The 19,310-nt window shown below is 42.2% G+C and overlaps 1 protein-coding gene across 2 annotated transcripts in view; it reads left to right on the top strand.

The window, feature by feature from the left end:
* Positions 1 to 19,310, top strand: part of FAM117B (family with sequence similarity 117 member B) — an 83,791-nt gene that overhangs the window by 47,501 nt on the left and 16,980 nt on the right. The window contains exons 4-6 of one of the 2 annotated variants that reach the window (XM_040357229.1): positions 120 to 227; positions 10,421 to 10,567; positions 10,792 to 10,863. In XM_040357229.1, coding sequence (XP_040213163.1) covers positions 120 to 227; positions 10,421 to 10,567; positions 10,792 to 10,863 — 327 coding nt within the window. The remainder of the gene's footprint in view (positions 1 to 119; positions 228 to 10,420; positions 10,568 to 10,791; positions 10,864 to 19,310) is intronic. The other variant, XM_040357230.1, reaches the window with a different exon arrangement.

Below are 19,310 nucleotides of genomic sequence, written 5' to 3'. Positions count from 1 at the left end.
TAAAACACCTTAACAGGGTATGCTACAGAAACCGCGCAAAGCTGGGGCAAAGGCAGCCTCTAAACTGTTATTGATTGCACCTTGTTTACATTATAGTAACCTTAATGTTTCATCCTTAGATTGCTAAGTTACGTCAGCAACTTCAAAGAAGTAAACACAGCAGCAGACACCATCGGGATAAGGATAGACAGTCTCCCTTCCATGGAAACCACACTGCAATTAACCAGGTAAGGCATTGGGCTGGCCAGTAAAATTTGAGTGAGATAATTAGAAAATGACTTTTACGTTATACATTCATACCAAAGTGAAGTGCTTTGTGACAGTTTTTGGCTGGCCATACATGGTCCAGTATTCAGATGTAATGGTTCCAGTTTAAAGCAATGCCTGTAATTATTGGGCGATAACATGCACCTCAGGCATTTAAAAGTGCCGCCACAGGGAGATTTTCTAACCTGTTTGGGAAAATGTGTCTTCAGTAAATCCAATTCTTCACCTTACTACATAGATATACTATGTGTGCACTAGAGCTGCATGATTCTGGATAAAATGAGCATTAGTTAAGTGTATTTTTCCCCCTTTTGTCATCTTATTTAATTAGGCTTTTGTCTTTGTATATATTTATCCTTATTAGATTTTGCATTGTTTGTTTTGGCGAATAATATATTTGATACTTCAGGGTATAGAACAGCATGTTACTTTGTGTGTACACTGGTGATTGTTTTCAGCAGTGCCAAATGGTGGTAGGAAGAGTCCTTGGCACTGTGTAAGGTCCAAAGGGAGCAACTCGGAGATTACACAGGGCTTTCTTTGCTCCTGAAATTGAGCAAAGAAATAACAAGTAAGTTGCAGCTGGGAAATGGTCTAATTAACCTGTTTCTTTGCCTGGCAAATGCAGGCTTGCTTTAAGACTGTCATTTAATTGGCAGACTCGAACTCTAAAATGTCATATGGTCCATGTTAAAAGAGACTTTTTTTTATTTTTTTTATCCCATTTACCTAGGTGAATGCAGCATCGGTCTGATTGTCCCCAGCCAGCTGTAAGGCTGAGAACCGAGCGATTAAACACTGATTGCTCCTTTCTCTGTTCTCTTTTCTCTGTGCTCAGAGAGCTGGTGACTGTCAGTCACCGGCTCTCTGCTCTCCCCCCCTGCGCTCACTGGAGTGTTGGGCTGTGGAGGGGCGGGAGCGGCTGGCTCCGGCTACCAGCGTCTCGCTGAGAGTCTGAGCTGGGTGCTGGTCCAGGCATCTGGGTGGATCCCAACCATATTGTTGCAGTCTTTCCCCACCCTGAACCAGTTCTGTGACGCCAGCAGGGTTCAGCCCGCTGTCTGCTGAAAACAGGTCATAGCAGTGCAGAACGAACTGTACTCCTGTGATCCATAGAAGAGGTACAGCCAAATGAGCTTTCCCGCCGCTTGATCGTTCTTACGGGAGGCGAGAGGGGACGTCCCTCCGGTGCTTCTACCGACTCGGAGATATCCTGGCTCATTCAGATATCCCCGCTCAACGTCCAGGACTTTTATTTTGGGGGGGGGGGGGGGGGTTCTTCAGATTTACCAAAAACATATAATATGAGGTCAAACCTTAAGAGTTTCAATTTCAAGCAGACCCTTTCAATACATGATTTTGGTAAATCTAAAGGAAATGCACAGCGTAGGTTTGTTTAAAAAAAAAACACGTTGCAACACCTTCAAGAAAACAGTGGGGACATTTAAGGCACAACATTACTAAAGGCTACATTGTCCTTTTTAGACCCCCTTCGCACTGAGGTGTTTTTGTGCTAAAAAAAGCACCTGAAAAGCTCACGAAAACCTGTGTGCTGGCAGGGTGGTGAAAACTCACCAGCATCTTTGGAGTGCTAAAAAAAGAGCCTCAGAAACGCCCCTCTTCATTGAAATGAATGGGAAGCGCCTAAAAGGCTTTTGAAAAGCGACACAAATACATTTGGTGTTTTACTGGCAGTTTAGCAGTGCCTCAATGTGAAAGGGGCATTAATACCTAGCTTGATTATTCACAAGTTTACTTTTTTTGGAAACTACTAGCTTAAGGGAGCGTTGGATACTCTTACTATCAATAGAACATGAGGTCTGCATCATTTGTTTAAAATGCATTAACTCTGTAGAGGCAGATTTTTAATAGAACATGGATATAACTCATTGCTATTCTCCTCCTTACATCAGCTAAGTGATTTTGTAGTTGTTATCCAGACAGCCTTTTGTGTTGGGTTTCAGAATGAGCTGATATATTAAACCTGAAAACTGCGTTTCTATCTTCCCCAAACAGAAGTAGTGGGCCCCAAGAGATGCTAAGTCTTTTCTGCTCCGCTTTCTGAAAGCTCTTACTCCCTGCTGGGCGCCACAGATTTACCATACACATAAGCCCCAGATGCAGGTTACCAGCTGCTACTCGCATAAAGACCAATCTGTGACACTGGCATTCTCCTTTTTAGTGAGATGGCAAAATCAGAGTTAAAAGACGCACTTTCCTTGGATCCAATAGAATTTTTAGTTACAGAAAAATGTAGTGCTACTAACTTTCAAATTGTAGCTATGTCGGACATATTGGCTTTGTAATTATTGGCTGATATTTCAGGCTTACAGTGGCAGTGCCTGCATTCCCTCGTGAGTATCTAATGATATGATTGTTTTAGGGAAACAGGGGTTAATGATTGGGCGCTAATGTTTTTGCTGGGATAGTGTTCACTATCCAGCAGCTCTGTGCAATAAACATTACCAGAATTTCCGTGCATGCTCATGCAATGCAAGAATAACAGGGTTTAACAACCAAAAATAACATATATGATCATGGCATTATCGTACAAGTTTTTAATCTACCTTTTTTTTCCCCCACTTCTGTATTTGGGCGACAGTGTTCAAATAAGAAATCAAAAAACGAAAGTCTAACTCCAGCTAACAGTAACCGCCTATACAAACGCAGTTTTCTTTTTTTCTTTTGGGAATTACCATATAAGTCAAAATGCCGTTGTCACAGGCCCTAATAATTTTGTCCTGTCAAGTTTGCTAAACAGTTTTTCTTGCATGTAAAGGCATGTGAAATAATAAAAAAAAAAATGATGCTCCTGCTTTGCAGAAGAGCCACATGAAACATTGATCTCTGACCTTCAGACCCTTGTGGGCTGCCAACTGTCTGGGTTTGTGAGTGAGTACCTGAAGCTTTACCTTACACCCTGAGTGTAATTGCATCACTGCCAAGTGGTTGCAATCTGTATTTAGCAAAGCCCCATGACAGTCCCCCGCCTTGTCTTCAAGTGACTCTGCAGTCTTCACACATGGCTTTGTGTGCTTTTTCACCCTCCTTTTTTCATGGGTGCTGACTGCAGAGGCTCTAAGAGCCATTCCCAACTTTCCCCTGCAGAGTCCATCTATGTCCTCCTCCCCACAGCCAATAGTCACGGTGTCAAACTCCGTGACACAAATTCATAGCCCCCACAGTCTGTCTGTCTAATGATATTTCATTCCATTACCTCAGATGTACAAGAGTCTGTTTTTGCCTGTACTGATGCAGTACATCCTTGCATTTGGAGGATCAGCCTGTTGTCTCCTCTTGGGTATCACTGAACATGTACAGTCATGGCCGAAATTGTTGGCACCTTAGAAATGTTTCCAGAAAATTAAGTATTTCTCACAGAAAAGTATTGCAGTAACACATGTTTTGCTATACACGTTTATTCCCGTTGTGTGTATTGGAACAAAACAAAAAAAGGGTGGAAAAAAGCTAATTGGACATAATGTCACACAAAACTCCAAAAATGGGCTGGTCAAAATTCTTGGCACCCTTTCAAAATTGTGGATAAATAAGATTGTTTCAAGCATGTGTTGCTCCTTTAAACTCACCTGGGGCAAGTAACAGGTGTGGGCAATATAAAAATCACACCTGAAAGCAGATAAAAAGGAGAGAAGTTCACTTGGTCTTTGCATTGTATGTCTGTGTGTGCCACACTAAGCATGGACAACAGAAAGAAGAGAACTGTCTGAGGACTTGAGAACCAAAATTGTGGAAAAATATCAACAATCTCAAGGTTACAAGTCCATCTCCAGAGATCTAGATTTGCCTTTGTCCACAGTGGAAGTTTGCAACCCATGGCACTGTAGCTAATCTCTGGGCGTGGACGGAAGAGAAAAATTGATGAAAGGTTGCAACGCAGGATAGTCCGGATGGTGGATAGGCTGCCCCAAACAAGTTCCAAAGAAATTCAAGCTGTCCTGTAGGCTCAGGGAGCATCAGTGTCGGCGCGAACTATCCGTCGACATTTAAATGAAATGAAACGCTATGGCAGGAGACCCAGGAGGACCCAACTGCTGACACAGAGACATAAAAAAGCAAGACTACAGTTTTCCAAAATGTACTTGAGTAAGCCAAAATCCTTCTGGGGAAAACGTCTTGTAGACAGATGAGACCAAGATAGAGCTTTTTGGTAAAGCACATCATTCTACTGTTTGGCGAAAACGTAACAAGGCCTACAAAGAAAAAAACACAGTACCTACAGTGAAATATGGTGGAGGTTCAATGATGTTTTGGGGTTGTTTTGCTGCCTCTGGCACTGGGTGCCTTGAATGTGTGCAAGGCATCATGAAATCTGAGGATTACCAAAGGATTTTGGGTCACACTGTAGAGCCCAGTGTCGTAAAGCTGGGTTTTGCGTCCAAGATCTTGGGTCCTCCAGCAGGACAATGACCCCAAACATATGTCAAAAAGCACCCAGAAATGGATGGCAACAAAGTGCTGGAGAGTTCTAAAGTGGCCAGCAATTAGTCCAGATCTAAATCCCATTGAACACCTGTGGAGAGATCTTAAAACTGCTTTTTGGAAAATGCGCCCTTCCAATAGGAGAGACCTGGAGCAGTTTGCAAAGGAAGAGTGGTCCAAAATTCTGGGTGAGAGGTGTAAGAAGCTTATTGATGGTTATACGAAGCGACTGATTTCAGTTATTTTTTCCAAAGGATGTGCAACCAAATATTAAGTTAAGGGTGCTAAGAATTTTGACCAGCCCATTTTTGGAGTTTTGTGTGACATTATGTCCAATTTGCTTTTTTTTTCCTCCCTTGTGTTACTGCAATACTTTTCTGTGAGAAATACTTGATTTTCTGGAGAAATTTCTGGGGTGCCAACAATTTCGGCCATGACTGTATAGCTGCAAAAGGCTTCTTGCTACACATCCTGAGTGTGTGTTGGAATTGTTCCCCTTTGGGTGGGAGTTGCTTATATTCAGGGATCCTACTGACCAACAGCTGGAATCCCTTCTTAAGACCACGTTTTTGCTGATGGGCTAAGCCCTTTGCCCTGTCCTGGCTGTGACCTTAATCTGTCAGACTATGGCAAAAATGGTCAAATCCCTTAGATCTCTCAACTTCTGCAGTAAACCCATTCCTGATTAAGGTGATGGAGCAGATGTTTGGAACCTTATTCTTCTATTGTGATGGCTTGCTAGAAACATTTAAGCTTGTGTCCTGTATGGATTTGTTGTCCATACAGACAGTCATTTTAGTAGTTCCATGGTAAAACTTTGCTTGCAGCTGCTGGTTTAGCCATCTCTATATCCTTGGAAAAGTTTCTGCAGAGCCAGATCATTAGCCATCCCATCAATGCCCAAAGACTACACCCTAAAATGCCAGCAATCCTGGGTACATCTTGATTTCCATATGACTCTTTCACAATCCAACATAACAGCATATTTACTTATCAGAGTGAAATTAAAATTGGTCTTTCTCCTAGGTGGTCTTCTGTCCTTTTGCACCTTTTTAAAACGGTGTACAAAGGCTATCTTGGAGTCTGAGTGGTATCTTCTATTCTATCAGTGTAGCTATTTTTTAGAAAGGTAATTCCATTACAGTAGGAATTATGTGAAGAGTTTGAGATTTACGAGAGTTCAGTTATAGGTCACAGATCTGTGTTCCTTTAAACTAAAGACTATTTTGCGACTTGACCTCATCAAAAGTATGTTCGAGACCTTGGCTAGTTTGTTAGTTTGTGATATCTCTGCATAACTTGCAGATTGGACTGTGTTTTGTCAAGTGTCCACTCCTATGACTGCTAGCGCAGACATGCACTTTTAATCTATATAGTAGGGCTGTTGCTGATTAAAATTTGTGTGTTCCATTAATCCATTTTTTTTTTAAATCGACTAATCGACTAATTTTGATTAATTATAACGCACATACAGATCAGGCTGATTCCGAGTGCAGCTACCAACCACTGGAAAAATGGATAGCAGGATACAAAAAACACACAAAGGCAGCGCTCAATGGGAATAGCATTAAAACTTTTATAGTCTTCAAGTAGGTAACAAAATAAATATTGCACTGGAGATAAAATCGATGTAGCTACATAAACTGTAAAAATGGTGCGAGTAATACCAAATGGTAGCAAAAGCAGTCATAAAAACATGTAGCCAAGTATGATACTGGTATAAAAATGTGTACAACGATGCCACTGCTGAATCCAGATGAGGAGGGGTTAACATCAGTCCGTCGGCATGTAGATGTCCCGTGAAGGGAACTATCACAACTCCTAGTGAATGGTTGTAGAATCCCAGGTTAATAGAGGGAAGTGTAACAGCCCTTGCGTGTGGCAGATAGTAAGGTCCCGCCGGCATGCAGATATGAAGGCACAGCAAAGGAGCCCTTCAGATGGACACAGCAAACCCCGTCGGTGTCCGTGACGTCACCGGATCTCCGACGGGAACTCCCTGAAGGCTCGGAAGCCAGCGGAGAGGTGAGTACCAATGAAAATTATTTTGATTGATCAAAAGAATTTTGATCGATTAAAAAAATTAAAGATTAATCAATGAATTAATAGTTAATTTCCCCAGCCCTACTATATAGATATATATATCTTAATAGATACATAGATAGAGATCTATATGTGTAGATAGATTTATTTTTTTATTACTGTCTTGTGTATTTTCGGGAAAAATGAGATTGGCACTGTGCTCATTGCCACACTCTCCATATTGTTTGGGGTTTGTCGGACCTCATCGTCATAGTCCTCCAGCAGCCAACATGGCGGGAAGCTCGAAATCCACAAAGCTGCCTGAGAATTCTTTCCATTTTCATGAGGAAATGGTGGTTGCTAATTTTTGTGGATATTTGTTAGGTTTCCCTTCAGGCATCTGGATGCAAATGGCACCTCTTGAGGTGCGTGTATAGGCTAGTTCCTTGCCTCTGGCATTTTCTTCAGTTCTGTTTCACCCTGAGCAGCACCCTCTTGGCAATTTTATCTTTTGAAACATGCAAGGCCACTAGTGGTACCTGGTTATATATCCTTCTCCAGTAGGACCCTCTGACCTGCTTGGTTAACTGGGGTCAGCACTGTTTTTTTTTTTTTTTTTTCCAAACTCAGTATTGCCCCTGTACACCTAGTACTCCTCATGGTGTTGGTTCCAGTGTCCGCCCTAATACTTCCTCCTTGCCTCCAAGTTGTGGGACACTCGGGTGAACCCCTGGGAAGATGGCGGTCTCCGTGAGCCTTGGTGAATATCCTATACAGCGGGACCTTGTTTTGTAAGTTGGTGCAGATAACTGTCAACCACCTATAGGCAGCATTAACCAACATTTATTTTTTCTATTTATTTTGATGGGCTAGATGTTTTAGCCCACCATTGGCCAGAGGTCTACCCTTTCCACAACCCCTGCAGAAGTGTTGGCTGTTGAGTGACAATCTTCAAATCATTTTTTTTTTACCTCAGCCCTTTACTCTTCAGTTTTGGGGTTTTGTTTCTGAGCATACTTTCCATTCTACCTGCAAAGATCTGATAGGTCCTGGCCTTACCACTCAGTTCCCCCATACAACAGCTAAGAAATTCTACCCATCTCCAGGGGTTCTTTGCATCAGAAAATTTGTTTTTAAGGCTGCATTCTGGATTGCCAGAACAGGTGGTTCTTTCTTGATCATAGGATCTTTCTTTTGATAAAGTTTACTGGTTCGGACACCACCTAGGTAATGGTGTATTGTTACACTGAGCAGGAAAGGAAGCCCTTCCTCCTCAGAAGAGGTAGTTTGGTGCCCATGGTTGACAATATTGTGGATCTTAGTCTCTGAAAGAGGCATTCCTTTTGGAAGCCAGTTCTCCATGTCCAGGAGCTACCAGATGGAAAAGAGTGGTTCATACAACAAGGTGCACCCCAGACCTTGCTTTGCGAGTGATGGATATCAGAGGAAGACACTGTCACCCTTGGCTCTACAAGCAGAACAAGTTGGTCTCCTGCTGTGGATATCCTCTGATGGGAAGAGAGATGGGTTTAAAGGCATTGAAAACCTTCCTACTTGCGCCTTGTTTTTTTTCACCTGCATAAGATGTGCATTGATCATACAGTTTGCTGGTATTAGTTGGCCTGTTAATACCGCCTATATTGGTGTTAATTTCTTTGTCGGCACTCTCTGCGTTCAAATATGAGGCATGGTACTGCACAGGTTAATGCATGACCTCTCTACACAAGAAGCTTAAATTCTTGGATTACAAACTATATATCCTACAATCCCTGGGTCTCTGTCTAGTGTTTTGCAGGTGAAAACTAAGGATGAGCTCAGGCATGGTCGCCACCCACACGTGCAGAGCCCACCAGGAAGTCGGCACTGTACAGCGCTAATCGCAGGCAGTGAGACATTTTCCCAATCCACAGCTGCAGAGATCGAGAAGTGTCTCACTTCCTGTGATTAGCGCCGTGCAGTGCCGACTTCCTGGCGGGCTCTGCACGTGCGGTTTGCGAACACATCTAAGCTCATCCTTGGTGAAAACTAGTAATTGGAAACCGCCACAAGCAACCAGAGTCACGAAGGGAAGAAATGTGTTTTCATCGCACTAGTGCTCCCACATTTGTGATGCAACACAGAGAAATGGCAAGCTATTGATTGGACGCTGGATGACCCAGAAGAAGGAAGTTACTTTTCCCTTTGGTGAATAGGGACATGCTAGGTGAATGAATACATCGACATACGGAAATGATCAGCCATAAAACAACAAACTGCAGCCACAACATATGAGCCTATCATTCCATGACAAGGCAAATAAATGAAACGGAGCATATAACTACACTAACACCTAGTTAAAGCAACCAAAACATTTACAAGCATACAATGCATTTAAGGACTTTGTGGGACCCGTCCACCCAAGGTTGGGCCCCTCTCCTTTGGCTGGTTGCAGATTGGTGAAAGCTGTTTTTGCAGTTTTTCTTGTGTTGGATTCACTCAGGCAAATACTCTTTGTTGTCCTGATAAACCTCCTGTCCTTTAGGCTAGAGAGGTTACTGCTTTGCTGCATCGGGGGAGTTGGGAGCATTCTTAGCCCCACATCAAGTATAGGTAGAATTAAAAAAAAATGTATTTTTGCTGGAACCTTTGTTTTCAGATTTTAAAAACACCCTTTTGCTGTGCCATGTTTTCCTATGCAGAGTGGGCTGACACCAGAATGTTTATTCTATGGTTTAGGTGGTGAGTAGTTTTGAGAGAGAGAAAAATGTGTGTGGGTTGGGCTCCTTTCACACTGGCCAGATCAGTTTCTGTCCGCTGATCCCCTGCTGAGTGGAGAATCTGGATGACAGGTGCGTGTCTGCTCCATTTATGCAGAACGACACGGACACAGCCTGCTCTGCTCTATGGGAATTCGGATGTAAATGGACCGCCAGTCGGTTTACACCTGACTGCCATCAAATCCAATCTGTCCAGATGGAGGGGCACTTCTTTTTTTTTTTTTTGCCAGATCAGATGGGAGGTAGCTGGGTATAAATGGACAAAAGTCCATTATGTCCAACTGCCCATAAAGGGTGCAATCGGGTCTGCCTGAAAAACTGGCAGACGGACCCAATCTTACCTCTTGTGTAAAGGGGACTAAAGTTAATATGCCGATTTGAGGTGGCCAACTCGCACACACTCTCTGAAGGATTAAATTGTACAATTCTGTGTAATTTAAAGTGATTGTAAACTATCACCTTGTAAGCAACCCATTGAGTTTAAGATTGAAATGAAAGGCAAAACATTTGTGTATAGAAATAAGCTTTAAATGCCTCACTTTTTTCCCCCGTTTTCATGAGTGTTCACATAATCTCTGTTCTCAGCTGCATAGGAGCTCGGGGAGGAGAAACAGCAGTACACTTATCCTCTCAGTGAATGGCTGTGCAGGAGGGATGTCTGATCATTGGAGGAGAGAAGGCTTAGTGTGGTCAGTTTTTAATAAGGAAGCAGGGACTGACCGGAACACCAGGGATTTCACACATAGGAAGCAATACAAAGAGAAAGGGATACCTTTCCTCATACTAGTACATGGTACAGCAGGCACATATTGGGAACATGATAGGTTGGGTTTACATATTCTTTAACTTCCCTCATGTCTGTTATATACAGTTACTTATATACTGTAATAATGTTTTGAGTGTTGTGTCCTAAAAAAAATGATTATCCTCCTTAGACATCCATGTCCAAGAATGTACTCACCCCAATGACTATACCCATTACAAAGTCCTCTGGGTCCAGATTCCGGAACAGCGTGGAAGGGCTGAACCAGGAGGTCGAGATTATCATTAAAGAAACTGGAGAGAAGGAAGAACAGCTCATGGTAAGTGCAGATCGTTTTTTACTTTGGAGCCATATCCCAGTAATTGGTTCTTGATGGTAATTTGTTTTACCATTGGGAAGGCTCTTTTCATTTTTCTTCGCTGCACATGGAATCAAGAAGCATTTTTATTTTTTTAAGATTTCACCCTCCATATTATGGGTTTATTAAGGAGGGTGGGTTGCTCCAATATTCATCTTGAAGCATATATCCTTGTGGTTTCCCAGCATGGAGAATGCTCAGGCCTTCCTGATGTCAATGGGAACATTACAATGATTTTCCAGCATCTACATCTTCAGGTAAGTTGTTGCTGTGTGTGGTTTTCTTAATTCTTTGTTTTTTTGTTTTAAGAACAGAGTGCTGTTGAATATTCATTCAATATTCATTACCTTTTTATAGTTTAAAACATAATTATTGCAAAGCTTTATACATTTGTATTTGACATTTCATATAATACTTGATTTACCCATTATTCTGTGTTGTGCAAGTCTTAAAGAGAATCTGATTTAAAAAATAAATGTCCTGTCCTTCCCAATACAATGTTTATAAATTCTAGTATAGTATTTAAAGTAATTTTTCTTTGGTGTTCAGTAGTGTTGAATATGAATTACTGAGGAGAATCAAAACACGGGGTAGCTGCAGTTATCCTCGGCACTGCTTTATAGAAAAGGGAGGAGGAATGCAAAATACAAAACAATGGATCCACTTGGTGTCTATTTTATGAAAGAAATATGGTTAAAAATGGATTGGATTTGTTATCCATCTTTAAGCTAATTTATTGAATTTTACTATTCCAGCAGCGCACTTGTCTTAAAACGTCTTCTCCCTTTTCAGTAATGTAGTATTTTTCTCTGCTTCGGACAATGCTGCTTGTTTGTGAATTTTTATCCACTGGGAAATGCACACATGTTCCATTTTCACACAATCTTTATTAGCTGCATATATTCCATTGCAGTGTTGCATAAATTAAATGCATCAAGCAGTGCCGTTTGTGGCAATTCTATGGATTCTCTTTAACATTTGCAACTTGCAAGCCTAACAGTATTAATTTAAAATGATCAAATTGACCACCTACTTCTTTCTTCTAATGTCTTCTCAAGGAGGAAAGCTTAATTTGTGTAGTCTTTCAATTTTCCATTTGCCATCCAAGTTTTTTTTTTCTTTTTGTTTTTGTATACGTTTTGGTGAAAAGAAATATGTTCGTTGTATACAGTCATATTCTTCAGTATGTGCTACTGCAGATCTTTATCAAATTGTTTCCCATGGCAAACACTGTTAACTTTATTTCTAACCTGTACCAGAATAATTAACATTTAGTTATTGTAGTGATATAAAAGTCCAATAAATGTAGTAATATAAAAAAGGTATAGTGTCCAGTCCTCTTAGATAATTGATATCTTAGATATTATATGATGACTATAAATTAGGTTGTTGCGCAACAACACATAGGCTCTCCAGAGAATGCATTTTAATTAACTTCCAATAACAAACAAAGTCCAAATTCCACAGATGATACAAAATCCAACAGAGTATATAATTCAAAGTCTCATCTTAGAGAATATATATTCTTTTCACTTCCAGACCAACATATATTCATGCAGAGAATACATAAGGAAAATATTCTCTGAGTGACAAGACTGAACTCTCAGATTATATTCTCTATCCACTGAATAGCTGAGCAATTTGATTGGCTGTCTTTGATCTACATCCTGTCTTTCAGAGTGACAGGTAAATGACCCCAGCCGGAGTCACTAATTAGTATGCATCCTTGCATACTAATAAGCTCCCTCTAATAAGTAATTAGATTACATGTGGCCTGAGTAATTGTTTGATGTGTAAAAATGGACCCATCCTGTCTTTTTGCATATTGACAATAGACGAGCCTCTTTTGATGTGTAACATGTAATTACAGGTTTGATGTGTAAACTAGACTTGTCCTGTCTCTTTGCATATTGATAATCGACAAGCGTCTTTTGACGTGTAATTACAGGTTACTGAAATCTGGCTTGGTCAATTTTGGACTTACAATATATAATACAATATACACATATATATACATATTACAACATCCCACAAAAATCGGCCAACATATAACAACGTATATTACAGCAGTTATGATAAGATCTATATTTTTATTTATAATAGGGCCAGTCACTGGCACACATCTAGAATATGCCCTTATATGTTTCTGCTTTTGTGCAAGATTTGACAATTACGAGATTTTTCTAAACCCTGAAGAACTTACAAGTGTTCCTAAGGCTCACATTGGCTTATAATTCTTGAAGAGAAATGTGTACACCAGGCAAATACTAATCTTTTCCAAGCCTAAAGTAGTATTTTTGAAGTTCATTGTGTGTATATATATTGTTTTTAGGACTTAAATATTTTCGAAATTATTAAATATTGTTAATACAATTATTAAATATTCAAATGCTATATTTTTTCTATTATCGTTTGCAGCAGGTAGGTGGTGCTCTTGAGGTTTGCTCATTACAACTTGTATTGAGTCATTTAGGCTCGATTCACACTGCCGCAACTTGGGATCAGACTTGTGAGACTCGTGTAAACGTGAAATCCTATTTCCAGCATTCCCTTAAGTTACTTCAAGTGGCATAAAGTCGCTCTGATGTCACCTGGCAAAGTCGCGCGACTTTCAGGTTTCGAAAGTGTGAACCGAGCCTTACTGCTATGCTGTGAGTAGTTTGGCCTGTGTAATTTTCATCTGCTTTTTTAGGTCTATTCACAGCACATCCAGCTAAATTGGTCACAAGTGAGGGAATGGCACCCTTCCCTTTCTGTTAGTTACTCTTAATCTAAAGATCTTGAATATAGAATTTCTTATAAATAAAATGACTCGGGTGATTAAGAGTGTATAACAAGTCAAAAATAAATTAGATTTAAAACAAACAAATATACCAGAAATATAGTATGCTCCTACCACCTTGGGTATGGTGGATATGTTGTCACTACTTTTTTGATGGATTACAAAGAACCCGGGCCTCTCCCCAACCCCTTCTTGTGCACAGATAAAGAGCAGGAAGTCATCGGCTCACATAATGTCTAGCAGGATCAACAGGTATTTTTGCACTTATAAAACCGATATAACAAAACGCTTTTAAAGTATATTTCCAAAAGTGAAGCAAATGGAGACAAATTTTTAAGGGTTATGCAACTTTAAAAGCTAGTGGTGACTAAATCTTTAGATTTGTTCGTAAATCGATGGTTGTATGTAAAAATTGTGCTTCTTTGCAAATCCTTTGGTTTTCTGTGCTCACCCTGGCCTATGGCTGTTCAACTTCCAGAAGACCACTGTAATAATAAAACTGGAAGTTGTGAATGTTAATTATCAGATGGTCAAGGCAAAAGTCTTCATCTTTATGAAGTACATAGGTAATTCTCTTCTTCTCTGGGACACGCATGCGCCGTGAAAGCCAATCGGCAGGTCCGGCAGCTGCTATGTAAACAAGGCAGATTGCTGTTCTGCCTGAAAGGAAAATGGAGAGCTGTTTTTTTGGGGGTTTTTTTAGTAGTGTCGCACGACCGCGCAATAGTCAGTTTAAGTATTGCAAAAAATTGTCTGGTCAGGAAGTGGGTAAACCCCCCTGGAACTGAAGTGGTTAAAATACACCTGTCCTCTTTCTTATTAAAAAAGGGTATGGAAAACGTCCTTTCTGCGTTCAGTCATGAAGCCTTTAGTGTAGTTATGAGACGTGATTTTACCTTCTATATCTTATTCACTTGAATAAAGCTTGGTTTGTCTTTTAAAAAAAAAAAAATAACAAGCTTTACAATCAATTTAAGCATATTCAAGTGACTAAGATATAGAAGGTAAAATCACGCTTCATAAGGCTTTATGACTGAACGCAGCAAGGGCCAGTTTTCCATACCCTTTTTTTCCTAAATAACAAACATGTCATACTTGCCTCCACTGTGCGTTTTTGTACAAAGTGGCCCCGATCCACAATTCTGGGGTCCCTCGGCGGCTCCTCCCCACATCAGATAACCACCTAGGTGAAGCGCTCCCCCGAAGAGTTACCTTGTGGGCACGCTCCTGTAGTCCATAGCCACCGAATGTATGACTCGGCACCATCGCCAGCGTCAATGGATTTGATTGACAGCAGCGGGAGCCAATGGCTGCGCTGCTATCAGTCTATCCAATCAAGAGCTGGGACCCCGTGGAGACAGAGGCAGCGCGTCACCGCTGAGTGAATTCCACGGCTTAGGTAAGTAAAACTGGGGGGCCAGTGACTGCCAGAGGTTTTTTCACCTTAATGCTTGGGACATATGGGGTCTTGCCTCAAAAATTAAGTATAGAAAAATTATGGGCGGGTACCATTATACTTAGAAATGGAAAAGGGTGAGGGATGTCCGGGCCTACTCCAAAGTTTTGCCCCACAACATGAATTGTATTGTGGACTATCTCAGTAACCAGGGATTGAAACAAGGTAGATATAAAAATATACATTTATTGACAAAACAATACAATGATAAAAAAACATTCAGTACCGCAGTGCATGAGGTTATTACATATAAATGCAAAAGTTCACATAAAAAGAACGTGTAAACCCCATTGGTATATGGCTAGCAAAGGAAATGTAGGTCCAGACATGATCCTCGAGGATACATAAAGCCATTCGAATGAAAGTAAAATGATGTTCACAAGCTTGCGTCTATTTTCTACACATGCAGGGATGTGGTGTTTCTATGTATGCCAACACTCCTCTTAGCATGTGCATGCTTGTTCATAGGGAGGAGGGAGTTGGGTGCATTCTGCAGACTTCCATAAGTCTCGCTCATCTCACTGGAACCCAGTAATCAGAATCCAGGAAAACTCAACTCTTTCCTTGTGAAGGATGGGGCAGGGACTGTTTACAGTCAGGGAAAGCTTTCACATTTACAAACTTCTACCGGTTCGGTTTAATAAGTGTAAGCTCTGCAATGTTTGGTGCCTTAACCGCTGCTCCTCCTTGCATTTAATTTGTACATATTTAACTGTGTATGTATTGCTAAAAGAAAATCAGCTATGGTGCTATGTGAGCCAGGGGGCAAGATAGTGCTCATCAACTGTAACCACCATATAGTAAATCATGCAACAATGCTGAGGCCTGGAATTGCTAAGAATTCCTGTGGTACTGTGGGGTTTGAAAAAACAAAACAAAACCAAAAACGCACGTTCACCTCCATTCTGCAACAGCCGTCCCTTGTCAGCGCTAACACCTGAGAACCAGTAATCACCTGGTCTGCAGAGAGCGGTGACTTTTAGGCCCCATACACACGGGAGGATTTATCCGCGGATACGGTCCAGCGGACCGTTTCCGCGGATAAATCCTCTCGAGGATTTCAGCAGATTTGAATGCGATGGAGTGTACTCACCATCGCATTGAAATCCGCGCCGAAATCCTCTGGCGATGACGCGGCGACGTGCGCGACGCTGTCATATAAGGAATTCCACGCATGCGTCGAATCATTACGACGCATGCGAGGGATCCCTTCGGACGGATGGATCCGGTGAGTCTATACAGACCAGCGGATCCATCCTTTGGGATGGATTCCAGCAGATGGATTTGTTTGGCATGTCAGCAAATATTCGATCTGCTGGAATCCATCCCAGGGGAGAAATATCCGCGGAAACAGATCCGCTGGAGTGTACACACCATAGGATCTATCCGCTGAAACCCATTTGCTGGGATTTTTCAGCGGATGGATTCTATCGTGTGTACGGGGACTGAGTCATCGCTCTCTGCTCCTCCAGCACACACTGAATCGCTGGGCTGGAGTGGGGGCAGGAGCAGCTGTCTGCAGCTTTGTGGCATGTTGAGAGGCTGAGTCAGCTGCTGGTCCAGCATCCCAGTAAGTCCTGACAATATGGTTCTTACAGATCCTAGAGAGGCTCTCCCACATCAGATGATAGTGGGCAGTGGCCCGCTATTAGCTGACTTGTGAGTCACAGTCGTGTACTTACTTTTTCCTCTTCTGTAACCCAAAGAGAAGTATGGCCAAAAAGGCTTTGGTCATACTTCCCTTTTGCGAATTTGGGGCAGCATACACTCATAGAATGAAATGTACAATGCATACTGTGTGCATATATGTATGTGTGTATGTATATACAGTATCTCACAAAAGTGAGTACACCCCTCACATTTTTGTAAATATTTTATAATCTTTTCATGTGACAACACTGAAGAAATGACACTTTGCTACAATGTAAAGTAGTGAGTGTACAGCTTGTATAACAGTGTAAATTTGCTCTCCCCTCAATCTAACTCTACACACAGCCATTAATGTGTAAACCGCTGGCAACAAAAGTGAAAATGTCCATATTGGGCCCAAAATGTCAATATTTTGTGTGGCCACCATTATTTTCCAGCGCTGCCTTAACCCTCTTGGGCATGGAGTTCACCAGAGCTTCACAGGTTGCCACTGGAGTCCTCTTCCAGTCCTCCATGAAGACATCACGGAGCTGGTGGATGTTGGAGGCCTTGCGCTCCTTCACATTCCGTTTTGAGGATGCCCCGCAGATGCTCAATAGGGTTTAGGTTGGGAGACCTGTTTGGCCAGTCCATCACCTTTACTCTCAGCTTCATTAGCAAGGCAGTGGTCGTCTTGGAGGTGTGGTTCTCTCAATAAACTGTTGCTCCCCAGTGCCGGCAGCACTCATGTAGCCCCAGACTATGACACTCCCACCACCATGCTTGACTGTAGGCAAGACACACTTGTCTTTGTACACCACATCTGATTGCCACACACACACTTGACACCATCTGAACCAAGGACAGCCATGCAGACTAATTTGATGCAGTGTGCGGCATATGGTCTGAGCACTGACAGGCTGACCCCCCACCCCATCAACCTCTGCAGCACTTATACGTCTATTCCTCAAAGACGACCTCTGGATATGACGCTGAGCATGTGCGCTCAACTTCTTTTGTCGACAATGGCGAGGCCTGTTCTGAGTGGAACCTGTCCTGTTAAACCGCTGTATGGTCTTGGCCACTGTGATGCAGCTCAGTTTCAGGGTCTTGCCAATCTTCTTATAGCCTAGGCCATCTTTATGTAGAGCAACAATTCTTTTTTTTTTCCAGATCCTCAGAGCTCTTTGCCATGAGGTGCCATGTTGAACTTCCAGGGACCAGTATGACCGAGTGAGAGTGATGACACCAAATTTAACACACCTGCTCCCCATTCACACCCGAGACCTTGTAATGCTAATGCGTCACATGACACTGGGGAGGGAAAATGGCTGATTGGGCCCAGTTTGGACATTTTCACTTAGGGCTGTACTCGCTTTTGTTGCCAGCAGTTTAGACATTAATGGCTGTGTGTTGAGTTATTTTGAGGGGACAGCTAATTTACACCGTTATACAAGCTGTACACTCACTACTTTACATTGTAGCAAAGTGTAATTTCTTCAGTGTTGTCACATAAAAAGATGTAATATATTTACAAAAAAATGTGAGGGGTGTACTCACTTTTGTGAGATACTGTGTGTATGCATACACTACTGCCACAATTATTGGCAGCACAGTGGTGTAGTGGTTAGCACTTTCACCTAGCAGCAAAAGGGTCACTGGTTCGAATCATGACCACGACACCATCTGCCTGGAGTTTGCATGTTCTCGCTGTGTCTGCGTGGGTTTCCTCCCACACTCCAAAGACATGCTGGTAGGTTAATTGGATCCTGTCCAAATTGGCCCAGTATATATGTGTACGACTGTGTGTCCCAAGCGTGTCGAGATCCTACAGGTTAAATGACCGCACCAGCCAGGAAGACTGGCTGCAAAAAGTACCTAGAGGCGATTCAGTTTGCATGTGTAGCGCTATACTAGTCACTCATTTATTCATTGGGAAGCCTGCCTTTACACGCACATAAACTTTAATTGATCCCAGTCTTGGTCCAAAAGGGTTCAATATTCAGTTGGCCCACCCTTTGCAGCTATAACACCTTCAGCTCTTCTAGGAAGGCTGTCCACAAAGTTTAGGAGTGTCTATGGGAATGTTTAATCATTCTTTCAGAAGCGTATTTATGAGGTCAGGCACTGATGATGGATGAGAAGGCCTAGCTCACAGTCTCTGCTCACCAGAAAGGTGTTCTATCGGGTTGAGGTTGGGACTCTGTGCAGGCCAGTCAAGTTCCTCCACCCCAAACTTGCTCATCCATGTCTTTATGGACTTTGCTTTGTGCACTGGTGTACAGCCATGTTGGAACAGCCATGTTGGAACATCCCCAAACTGTTCACACGCAGTTAAGAGCATGAAACTTTGTCCAAAATGTCTTGGTATACTCACGCCTTAAAGCGGGAGTTCACCCATTTATTTATTGTTTGATCTTTTCCCCTTAGCTTCATGCTCGTTTTGTCTAGGGGAATCGGCTAATTGTTTTAAAATATGAGCCGTACTTACCGTTTTCGAGATGCATCTTCTCCGTCGGCTTCCGGGTATGGGTCTTCGGGAGCGGGCGTTCCTTCTTGATTGACAGTCTTCCGAGAGGCTTCCGACGGTCGCATCCATCGCGTCACTATTAGCCGAAAGAAGCCGAATGTCGGTGCGGCTCTATACTGCGCCTGCGCACCGACGTTCGGCTTCTTTCGGAAAATCGTGACGCGATGGATGCGACCGTCGGAAGCCTCTCGGAAGACTGTCGATCAACATAGGAACGCCCAGTCCTGCAGCCCATACCCGGAAGCGACGGAGAAGATGCATCTCGGAAACGGTAAGTACGGCTCATATTTTAAAACATCTAGCCGAT

This window comes from Rana temporaria, chromosome 6, assembly GCF_905171775.1.
Source record: "Rana temporaria chromosome 6, aRanTem1.1, whole genome shotgun sequence".
Lineage (NCBI taxonomy): Eukaryota > Metazoa > Chordata > Amphibia > Anura > Ranidae > Rana > Rana temporaria.
The sequence above is the reverse complement of the archived record's forward strand: the minus strand, read 5'-3'. Positions and strand labels throughout refer to the sequence as shown.